The sequence below is a fragment of the Phyllobates terribilis genome, unplaced genomic scaffold (assembly GCF_046119375.1).
Source record: "Phyllobates terribilis strain yellow unplaced genomic scaffold, ASM4611937v1 Scaffold_4__5_contigs__length_816908805, whole genome shotgun sequence".
NCBI classification, from domain to species: domain Eukaryota; kingdom Metazoa; phylum Chordata; class Amphibia; order Anura; family Dendrobatidae; genus Phyllobates; species Phyllobates terribilis.
Genome location: NW_027362764.1, coordinates 236,522,595 through 236,534,641, shown reverse-complemented (window position 1 = coordinate 236,534,641; position 12,047 = coordinate 236,522,595). Strand labels below are relative to the sequence as shown.

General features: G+C 44.4%; 1 protein-coding gene across 1 annotated transcript in view; it reads left to right on the top strand.

The window, feature by feature from the left end:
* The window catches only part of CUL1 (cullin 1), a 47,803-nt gene extending 46,507 nt beyond the window's left edge, over window positions 1–1,296 (top strand). The window contains exon 22 of the mRNA XM_073678176.1: window positions 726–1,296. Within this exon, the coding sequence (XP_073534277.1) occupies window positions 726–806 (81 nt within the window). The 3' untranslated portion in view covers window positions 807–1,296. The remainder of the gene's footprint in view (window positions 1–725) is intronic.
* Window positions 1,297–12,047: the final 10,751 nt, after the last annotated feature.

Below are 12,047 nucleotides of genomic sequence, written 5' to 3'. Positions count from 1 at the left end.
TAGATGTGATCTGAGGACAAGGATGTAGTTAAAGGGGTATTCCCATCTCCAAGATCCTATCCCTGTATGTGGAGGTGTAATAATAGTGAATACCTCCAATTAGAAAGAAATGTAGAATAGTTCTTCTAATTAGGTATGTCTCTTACCCCATATGCTGGGCAATGCAGTAAGTAGCTTGGGTATCCATGGTTACGCCCACTCATATATTGACAGCTGTTAGTGGTCGCAGCCATGGATACCTAAGCTACAGCAATGCCCTCCACATGGGGTAAGCAGTATAGCTTATCAGCAGAACTATACTACATTTCTTATTGGAGGGATTTGATATTATTACACCTACTACATATTGGGATAGGATATTAGAGATGGTTATACCCCTTTAAGTCTTGTGGGCCAATGCAGCCCTTATCTGCCATTTGCTAGATTGCCTGCCAGGCCCTGTGCCTTCTACTTAGAATTCGTCCAAACTTTGCCCTGAAACTAGAAAATAATTGTAAAACACCCTGGCTGCCTCACTGAATGAAATGATCAAGATACAAGGTGGTCCACAAAGTGTGATCATCTGTACAAACTACCATGAGACAGTGCCACCTTGTGGAGATTCAGGTATGTTGCAGTGCATTTATTTGTGGTTTCAAAGTTGCACAGAAATATACAGAATAATGTAATTATCTTAACTTGTTAATTTTAGCTTCTGACTATATATTTCTTTTCATTTTCCCCAGAAATGCATTGACATCCTAATAGAGAAGGAATATCTAGAGCGCGTGGATGGAGAAAAGGACACATACAGTTATCTGGCTTGAATGAAAAGAAAATTTTATACATATATTTAGAAATTGCCTGATTGGTTAAATGTCATTGTGTGACACTCTGCAGATAGTTGTGTGATGGAAAGAATGGTGACACAGGAACTTCATAGGAGCCGATATGCTGCCACCTGGTCCAACACTTTTTAATCACACAGGAAACAAAAAGGATGCCCTAACGCCAGCCTCGGGACTGACACCGTTTCAAGCATGTAAATATGAATATATGGACACCAGTGCGCTTTAATTTAAGAACTGAGGGTAGCCTGTACCCAAACAGAACAGATGTTTGCATGCTACCACTCCTACCTTTTTAAATCAGTACATCCTGGCTGTACGAGCAACAATGTCAATGGAACTAAGCTCTAGTTATATTGGCAGCACAATGAGTATGAATGGACCTAATGTAATCTGCTATGAAAACCATTTGTATAGTGTGTTTAATTTTTTTATGTGTGTATGAATAAAACCGATGAAATACACACAATCTTTGTCAGTTTTGGTTGAACTGACAAGACTGGGGGTCACTGTTTTGAAGTTGTCTAATAAGGTGTGAGGATTTTCCCTTTTGCTTATTCAGAGACCACCTTCAACAGTTCATTAGCCAAGCCAGTCCCCTTCTCCAACATGACAGAGACAGGCTTAGATAATGAACAGAGCAAAACAGCCAGTGCCCATACACAACCCAGGGATGGGGAAATAAAGCTGCTGGGGGCTAAGGACACTGGGGACAGGAGAGTTCAGCTTTGTGACTCCAACGCTGATGTACATGGACGTCATTTTGTGCTAAGGGGTTAAAGTGCGGAGGGGGCTCGAGCGGAGATCATTCCATACACTGTAGATGCCGGCTGTGTTACATAGCTGGCATGTGTGAGCGCCGATCACTGTGGTGACCATTTAAATGCCACTGTCAAGTGATTGACACTGCACGCATTGGCTCCCAGCAGCCCCTCACGATTGTGTCGATTGGATCACACCAATGGGTTACCATATCAAAAGTAGAAAAAAAGAAAATCTAAAACTTTGAAACACACCCTTTCCCCCCACATTTACAAATAAATATACAGATTTGATTCTAAAAGATTTATCAGGTTTTGCACTCATATTACTGCAAAGATAGAAATTTCACCCGTTTGTAATAATAACGTATCGAATGGTCACATCTCAGAGTTTGTAACTCAGCAGGTGGCCGGGCGGAGAGGTCTCCCGATCTCACTGTGTGACTTCTCCCTTTGGGGGCACGTCAAAGACATTTGTTTACAGCTGCCTTTGCCAGCAACACTGGAGTGGCTCCGGGACCGCATTACCACCGCTCTAATGACCATCAACGAGGACATGCTGCTGCGTGTTGGGGTCGAAGTGGATTACCACATAGATGTATGTCGTGGAGGAAAGGAGGACAAATATAGGACATTTCTAAACATTATGTACTAAACTTGGAGAGTTTGTGTTCGTTGTGCCATTCACTGTTGTGCTTGTAATACATTTTGAAACCCGATGAATCTTTTATAATCACCCTGTATTTTGTATTGTTGGGTTTGAAAATGACTGCCTATCAAAATCTAAAATGAATGGACCCATACGATAAAAATGATAGAGAGAAAAAAATCAAATGCTAGAATTGTGGCTTTTTGGTCACCTCCCTAGAGTGGCATAAAAAAAACAATCAAAATGTCATATGTACTCAGAATTGGCATCAATAAAATAATCCACTCAGGGCACAAAAAACAAGCACCACATTGTAGCAACATGACCAAAACCGTACCGTATTTTTCAATTTATAAGACGCACTTTCCCCCCTTCCAAAATTTGGGAGGAAAATGTGGGTGCCTCTTTTAATCCGAATGTAGCTTACCAAGGAAGGGAGGCAGCTGCGGTGGAGCGGGGTCACGGGAGGCAGGGTCGCTGCTGCAGGCGGCCAGCAGCAGGAGTGGGGCGATGCTGCGGGCCCTAAGTTGGGAGGAGGGGGGTGCCTTGGCGGTGCGAGGCTGGGGCCCTTGGCTTCTATAAAATGTCGAGCGTGAGCGGAGTCCCCTTCCCATTGATTTTCCTGTGGTGGGCTTTGGGACAATGGCTGTCCATGTGCAGATTGAGATCGTGGCTTTTTATGAAAGCCTAGGGGCTGCAGCCTCACACTGCCGAGACACCCCTCCTCCCAGCACGGGACACGCAGCATCGCCCCACTCCTGCCACAGAGTGCCTCCTGTGACCCCGCTCCACCGCTGCCGCCCCACCCCTACCCCCGGACTAGAAGATGCACCACCATTTTATTTAAAACCCTTTTTTTTTTTTTTTTTTTTTTTTTTCCTATTTTCCTTTCCAAAATTTGGGGTGCATCTTATAGTCCACAAAATACGGTATTTAACCAAAAAAAGAAACTCTTTTCTCACCACTTACTGCAATACCAAACCAGACTTTCCAGTAATGGCTTCACCTAGAGAATGATGTTTCCAGGTTATTTTTATCACATAATGAATGCCGTAAAAACAAAACTCAAAGCCATGGCGGAATGACATTTTATTTTTTACCATTTCATCCAACTTGCAATTTTTTTTCCCTGTTTCTCAGTATATTGTATAGTAAAATGAATGGGGTCAAAACTACAACTCCTCATACAGCTATGTGAACAGAAAAATGAGAAGATTATGGCGCTTGTACGAAGGGGGCAAAAATGCAAACATAAAAACGAATCTTGGCTGCGGATGCGATGGGTTAAAGAAACATTGAAAAAAAAGTTATTACAGTAAAATAAAAAATGAAAGCCGTAATATTGCAGGTGGAATAATTGAAGGTCAGACTTGGGAAGCCGTGTATAGGATAAGTACCAGCAGAGATAACGGCATATAATAGTCCTGAAGATGATAATGCCAGTTATGAAACACAAATCATTGTTTATTTGTTGCAAATTCTTGTGTTGCAAAAAAAAAGAAAAACCTCAAGCAAATAAAATGTTACTGGCGTTTGTTTATCCAGGTGAAGTAGAACAATTGTGAAATTGTTACTATTGTGGAAATTTTATAATGAGAAAAATCCCAGCTATTAATGTTTTTGCTTCCTTTCAAGAACGTCATGAATTATTTTGGGGAATTGACGTCACTAATGATAAACCATATTCCAGATCAGTAGTTGACAATCAGCATGAAACTTTTTTTTTTTTTTTCCCCCTTTAATTTTTTAATTGTGAGATCTGACCGGTTTGCAAACGGACATCGAGCTTCTATTCCTTTCCTGAAGAAAGGCTTTATGTGGCGTTTACCAGGACTAAATAACTATTCAAATCAAGTGCAGTCGCTCAGTGATGGGAAATGGGTAGATGCCATGTACTGTTTGGCCATGCCAAAGGGGCAATGGGTGCCTGTGCAGTAATTTTTTGCTGTCAAACTCCCACTGGATGTATTAGTAACCAAGAGGAAGTGATCGGCCACCCGCAGCTCTGTCTTCCTCTTGATTACATATACATCTGAAGGCCGTGACAGCGATGCCAGCGCTGATTGGGCTCGTGACTCGCGTGTCAACAACCACATGTGAGCCCCAGGAACGTGAGTGCCAACACAGCTGGGATGGCGCAGACACGAGAGGTGAAAGTGTTTTTATTTTCACAAGGGAAAACCCCTTTAAGACCGATTCCACCTGAAAAAGCATTTAGAAAAAAAAAGTCAAACATGAACATATGCACTGCAATGTCAAAATGACCCTGCTTTACACATGTTCAGTCTCTCGAAGTTCTTTTAACCACTTAAGCTTTGAAATCTGAAGTGGGTAAAAGTGATCTGACCATTCTTCAGGCGGTTTCCAGGCAGAAATTTCCACACTTTTACATATAAAATTAAAAAAAAAAAAAAAAAAAAAAAAAGAGGCTTCAGAAAAGGCTCATGTTTTCCTGAATCGTCTTCTGTTTCATAAACTGCAGGTATTCTGGAGTGTATAAGATGTCCTGTGCACATACCATAAACTTGTTTTCTCCTCTTAGGTGTTTAGTGATGGGTTTTCATTTCCCTTTTCTACATGTAAGTCCCATTTCATTCAGCTGATTTATTAATACTGTCCGAACCAGAGACACAATATAATTAGATGGGGTACGCTGCAGGTTTTCCCAATGTAGTTCAATGGCGTGTGCGGTGTCAAATGTGTATTTTTGCCATAGGCCATGTGTACACGGTGCGTTTTTGCTGCATGGATTTGTTAAAACCTGAAGCAAAAGCTGATGCCAGCAAAGTGATTGAGGAACCTGGAGTGTCATGTACACGTTGCATTTTTTTGATTTGCAGATTTTATGCAGAAAATAATCTACAGCGTGTCAATTCTCTGTGTGTGTTTGACCCATTGACTTTAATGAAGTAAAAAAATGCTACAAAAACACAAATGATTGCAGATTTGCTGCTTTTTCACTTGTTTTTGGTTAAAAAAAAAAAAACTTCTGAGGACGGACGGACATGGGTCATTGGTTAAACAGTAACTCTGAAAACCCAAATCATCTTAATTTGTGTCTGAAAATGCAATAAAACCGCACGTTTTTGAGGCTGCGTTTTCCTGCCAAGAGATGCAGAAATACTCAACATGTGCACATACCCTTAATCTAATAACTTTGTACCACTTACCTCGTCATTCTTGGTGTAGGCACACAACACCTTTTTGAGGCAGATGAAGGCACTGTGTATTCCAGGAGGAAAACACTTCAGGAAACTGGGATTGTGTTGTTTCCTTAACATTATTTCAATGTTTTTGTTTCCGTTTTAAAGTGCTTTTTTTTTTTTTTTTGTAAGTGCATTCAACAATGCAGTAACATATAGTTTTTTGTTGCGCTAACAACTTGGTGTCTTTGGAAACCTGCAGTAGTTAATAGAAACTCAAAAGCCTTAACATATGCACAGCAAGTCCTTTCTACATAGAAATGCACATTCATTCTTTTGAGAGCTTCTTAAAAGTAGTTTTTGCAGAATGTGTGTAAAATACAGATTTATGGGGGGGGCTCAATTTGAGTCGTAAATACCGCTTCCCTGTTTTTACAATTGTGGAGCAGGTCAGTAAGGTCTATGAGCTCCACTGCTTTACGCAAGACTAATGTTCATTTAATAAACCTAAAAAATTTTGAGTATTCTGATGACCATAGCCTTTCGCCAACCTATGGGTACCTTGGGCTTAGAAAGCACTTATGGGTATGTGCAGACCATTTTTTTTTTAACAGAACTGCTGGTAAAAAAAGAAAAAAAAAAACTGGCTAAAAAAATTGCTTAAAGAAGTTGTCCACTACTTTGGCATTGATGTCCTATCCGGAGGATAGGGCATCAATGTATGATCGGCCGGGGTCCTGAACGCAGCACCCCCGCCGATCAGCTGTTATTGGTGCCGGTGGCTGGAATTCCTTACCTGCAGTACTTGACCGTCCATCGGTAGTCACCACCACGGGGTACTGCACATCCACCTCCCATTTAATTGAATGGGAGGCGGATGTGCAGTAACAAGCATCGGCCACTACAACTTGACAGCCAAGCACTGCAGGCAAGGACTTCCTGCCCCCCGGCACCGATAACAGCTGATTGGCGGGGGTGCTGCGTTCAGGACCCCGGCCGATCATACATTGATGTCAAAGTAGTGGACAACCACTTTAACACTTTTCCTTTCAATGTTAATACTCTATACTGTTCATATCAGGGATACACTTTTTTGTCCAAGGGCCACATTATTAGGCCAAGAGCTGCATTAAAACAAAAGTATATTCTCATTTGAGGTATAAATGTATATGTCATAATGTCCAGAAATGAAAAGCCTGCTTAAGTCCTCTGCTCCACTGTTTTAACTTTTCCCTTGGCGTGGCAAATGAGTTGTCCGGCTTTATATCACATCGGTCCAACACCTGGCACCCCCCATCAATCAGCAGTTTTCAGCTTCAGCACTGGCTGGATGTACAGTACATCTTTATTCACTACAGACATGGGCAACATTGATGGTTCCTCACAGCATTGCGGGAGCAAGGGGGGAGGTAAGCGCCGATACCGCCTCTCCGGCGTTCCGCGGTGTGTGGAGCGGGTCCCGGATGTTGTCATGGTGATCTGATTTTGTCATGACAACATCCGGGTGACCAGGAGGCAAGAAGTTACTTTAGTCATGCTCAGTGTGCAACCGAAGTAACTTCTCCCTGGGCAGCGCTGACCGGCTGTATAGCACAGGGATGGTGCTGCATTCCTGTGCTATGCAACCCATCATCAAATTTTCATTTTTTTTCACAAATAAACGCAAGTGATATCGAAGAAATTTTACCACTATCATGAAGTACAATATGTCACGAAAAAACCGTCTCAAAATCAGGGGGATCCACTGAAGCTTTCCAGAGTAATTACCTCAAAGTGACACTAGTCAGAATTGTAAACATTGACCTGGTCATTAACGTGCAAACCACCCCCTCGGGGGTAAAGGGGTTAATGAATATTAATGCATGAAGATAAGAGGTTGCATCTTCATTGTGATTCAACAGAAAAAAAAAAATAGAATTAGACTTACCGGTAATTCGGTTTCTAATAACCCACCACGACAGCACACCGGAGGACGTAACCCCACCCTAATAGGGACAGGAAATATGAAGAGGTTTAAATAGCCCCTCCCACATCCTCCCTCCAGTGTTATTACAAAGGACCACAAGAGTATAGATGCTTCAAATTAATTTTTATTTCTACTGATCAAGCTGTCGTAGAAACAATAAGTGAGGGGGAGGGAATTACCTGTGATGTCGTGGTGGGTAATTAGTCTAATTCTATTTTCTCTAATAACCCCCCACAACAGCACATAGGAGGTATACCAAAGATATACTAGGGAGGGACAATAGCCTGAAGGACCTTCCTTCCGAAGGCTAAATCTCCAACAGACATTAGGTCTAGTCTGTAGTGTTTGGAGAAAGTATGAATTGAGGACCATGTGGCAGCTCTGCAAATCTGTTCGATGGATGCGCTGGTGTTTTCAGCCCAGGAGACAGATATTTCCCTTGTAGAATGGGCCTTGAGCTTTGCTGGAGGAGGTAGATCCTGGATCTGGTAAGCCTCCGTAATCGCCCTCTTAATCCAGTTGGCTATTGTGGATTTTGCTGCTTTCTTTCCTGTTTGGACCTTGTGTATGGACAAATAGGTTCTTGTCTTTCCTTCCTTCTTCTGTTTCCTGAAGATAGTGCAGTACTATTCTCCGAACATCCAGAGTGTGGAATTCCATCTCTTTTTTGGGTTGTCACAAAAAGATGGAAGGATTATCTCCTGAGATCTGTGGAAATTTGAGACCACCTTAGGTAGAAATGAAGGGTCAAGTTGGAAAATTAGACGATCTTCCAGGATTCCCAGGTAGGGTTCGTTGACCGAAAGGGCCTGTAGTTCACACACTCTTCTGGCTGTAGTTATTGCCACCAGGAAAGCTGTTTTCCAGGTCAGCCTGCCCAGTCTTATGGTTGATAAGGGCTCAAAGGGTGGAAGGGTTAACCCTTTCAGAACAATGTTAAGGTCCCAGGGGGGAACCAGGTCTGTTACTCTAGGGTGGATGCGGGTGGCTGCTGTCATAAATCTTCTCACCCACTGATGTTCCGCTAGTCTTTGATCAAAGTATGAACTTAACGCCGCTACCTGGACCTTAAGAGTACTAGGTCTGAGACCTTTGTCCAGACCTTCTTGTAAAAAGTCTAGAATCTGAGCCACATCAGCCCTATGAGGGTCTGGGCGAGTGGGTGCACACCACCTTAAGAAGGTTTTCCAGATCTTATGGTAAATGGTGTTCGTTACAGGTTTCCTGCTCTTCTGGAGAGTTTTGATGACTTTCTCCGAGAGGCCTCTTGTTTTTAATATCAGGAATTCAGAAGCCAGGCAGTTAGGTGTAGTCTCTCGGGATCCGGATGGTGAATCGGTCCCTGGAGAAGGAGATCCTTGATGGGAGGAAGGATTAGAGGGCTCTCCATACTCAGACTGGTTAACGTTCCGAACCAACTTCTTTTTAGCCAGTGAGGGGCCACTAGGATTACTCTGGTCCCTTCGGTCCTTATCTTCTGTAAGGTTTTTGAAAGGATAGGTAGTGGGGGAAAGGCATAGGCTAGTTTGAACTCCCATTTGTAAGCAAATGCATCTACGCCCAGGCAAGGGCCGTTTGGATCAAGGAAGAAATATTGAGGTACTTTCGCGTTCTGGTGTCCGGCGAAGAGATCTACCTCTGGATAGCCCCATCTCTCGACTAACATCTGGAAGATGTCTGGGTTTAGGCTCCACTCTCCTGGATGAATCTTTGTTCTGCTTAAGAAGTCGGCCTGGATATTGACTGAACCTTTGATATGAAGAGCCGACAAGGATAGAAGATGTTCTTCGGCCCAGGAGAATATTCTTGCTGAGATTGCTTTTAAGCTTTCGTATCTTGTGCCCCCTTGATGCCGAAGGTGGGCTACCGTGGTGATATTGTCTGAAAATATCTGAATGTGAGATTTCTGGACCAGAGGCTCTGCTGCTCTGAGGACTCCTGTAAGGGGGATGTATGGGGATGTGGTAATATGCATCCAGGAGGTAGATTGTGGCCATGACATGGTCCTGTCCTATCAGGGGGACCGTCGACCTGATGGATTCCATCTTGAATCGTTGGTAGTGGATATACTGATTCAGTGGCCTTAGATTGATTATAACTCGGTGTGAGACATTTGTTTTTTTTTATTAGGAAGAGTCTGGAATAATGTCCTGTGCCTATCTCTCTTGTAGGAACCAGGGATATCACCCCTGAGGACAATAGGTCTGTAGGACCGGATATCAGGGTGGCCTGACGACTCAGAGGAGAGCCGTGTTAACCTTATCTTCTCTGGAGGATAGGAGAAATTTATTTTTACTCCGAACTCGACAACCCTCAGGACCTATGGGTCGGAGTAAATTTCTTTCCACTGAGGGAGAAAATTCGAGATGCGGTCCCCGACTGTCCTGACGTCATGGTCTGTTCTGACGTTGGTTTTGGGAGATAAAAAGATTTTTTGCCTCCTCTACCTTTTGGGTAGCTCCATCGTCCTGTTTTGCTTTTACCCCTATATTGAGGGGTCTGCTCTTGGGAGGGACGAAAAGGCCTCTTCCTCACATTCCTAGGTTCCGGGAGGGCCTTCTTCTTGTCTGAGGCCTTCTCTAGAAGATCATCTAGGGCTGGCCCGAACATGTATTTCCCCTTAAAGGGGATGGAACACAACTTCATTTTTGATGCCACGTCGCCGTTCCAGGATTTCAACCATAGGGCCCTTCTTACAGAGTTTGATAGCCCAGATGCTCTTGCCGCCGCTCATGGATTCTGCAGAGGCGTCTGCTAAAAACCCCGTAGCCTTCTGTAGAAGCGGTAGGGATGCCAAGATGTCTTCTCTGGGGGTGTCTGAAACGTTCCTCCAGTTGATCTAGCCAACGAGCCATTGATCGAGCTACACCCGTAGAGACTGCGTTGGTGCTTAATAGTGTTGCCGAGGTCTCCCAGGATTTTCTGAGTAGTCCCTCCATTTTGCGTTCCAAGGAGTCTTTTAATTGAGAGGAATCTTCAAAGGGCAGTGTGGTTTTCTTTGCTACTCGTGCAATTTGGATATCCACTCTTTGGACTTCAGACCAGCATTCTGCCATCTCATTGTCTACAGGAAATCTATCCCTTAACTCTGTAGGGGTATTTCTCTTTTCTGGAGATTCTCACTCCTCTAAGACTAAGTCCCTAATATTCTGGTGTATAGGGAACACCAATTTTTTCCTGGAACGTAGCCCCCTAAACATCTGATCCTGTACTGTTTGGGGCACTTTTTCTTCCTCGACCTCCATAGTTCTCCTTACTGCCATGAGGAGTTCCTCCAAACGATCTGATGGAAACTAATATCTCTCTCAGGAGTTATCAGGGGTTGGACTTAGTTCACCTTCCTCTGGAAGATCTTCCGAGATATACATCTCCTCTTGAGAGTCTTCCTCCCCTCCCTCTGGCAGGCTAATCTTCCTCTTTTTGGCTGCTGAGGGAGTAGATGTAGAACCCTGACTAGGTGAGGGCGTAGGGAGAGTGACCGAGTCTAAGGAGGATTTGATCTTCTGACGTACAATCCCCTTTATCTCCTCCATCAAGGAAGGTTGTTCCTGCCTGATAATCTTCTCAGTACAGTCCTTGCATAGGGGCTTTCTATGGGAGGACAAGTTTTTTTGTACAGATGGGACATCTGCGTGACTGTTTAACTTTTTCTCCAGATGCAGGTTCCTTGTCCCCCTACAAGAGAGGGGAGAGGGGGAGGGGAGCTATAATCACTATTTCCTGCATCTGTGAGATGGACTACCAGTGCCATACTTACTGGGGCCGGACCAGCGCTGGGCTCTACAGATGCAGAGCGAGAAGCTTCAACAGACATGGTTTTGCCCTACCTGTAGATGTCTTCCTGTCCAGGGCTCCTTTTATGGGCGACTGGACCAGCGCCTCCCTCTGTTTAGAGGGCTCCTCCCCTGGTGTCCAGGTGAAGATTTCTGATCACCGGCAGCATTCTGCTCTTCTTCGCCCATAGCTTTTTGATGCGGTTCACAGTAGAACGCAAACTGCCGGAAGTGAATTCATCATCCACCGCCCGGCGTCACTTCCGGCGCCACGGCGTGCGCTCCACATGCGGGAGTCGGCGTCGCCCGCGCATCCAGAGGGGGAGAGGAGGAGATGGACCGGAGAGCTCAGAGAGGCCTCTGGTCAGAAGATCCCGCAGACCTTGCCTGAGAGCGCGGACTGCAGGAGGGGGGTCGCGAATCCGGAGGAGACAGAGCAGCGCCCTGAGGAGGAGGGCGATCCTCTGCTGCCCGGCTAGTAGTTTTCCCCCAGTGCCTGTCGCCGGCCCAGCTCACCGTGGATGACCTCTTCATCCCTGATAGGGACAGGAAATAACACTGGAGGGAGGATGTGGGAGGGGCTATTTAAACCTCTTCGTATTTCCTGTCCCTATTAGGGTGGGGTTACATCCTCCTGTGTGCTGTCGTGGGGGGTTATTGGAGAAAAAAAATAATGAAAATGGCTTGGACTCTTAAAATCTTACCTTCCTTTTGAGGCAATCACTGAAAGCAAACGATTTGTGTAGCTCTCAATGAGACTTATGCACCCGTCCACAGGTATTTTGGCCCACTCCTCATAAGCAAACTGCTCCAGTTGTCTGAAGTGTCTTCTCCATACTGTAGGTTTCATCTCCTTCCACAGATGTTCAATAGGAGTAAGATCAGGGGTCACAGATGCCATTCTTGGATGGTTTAACTGGGTCATTAT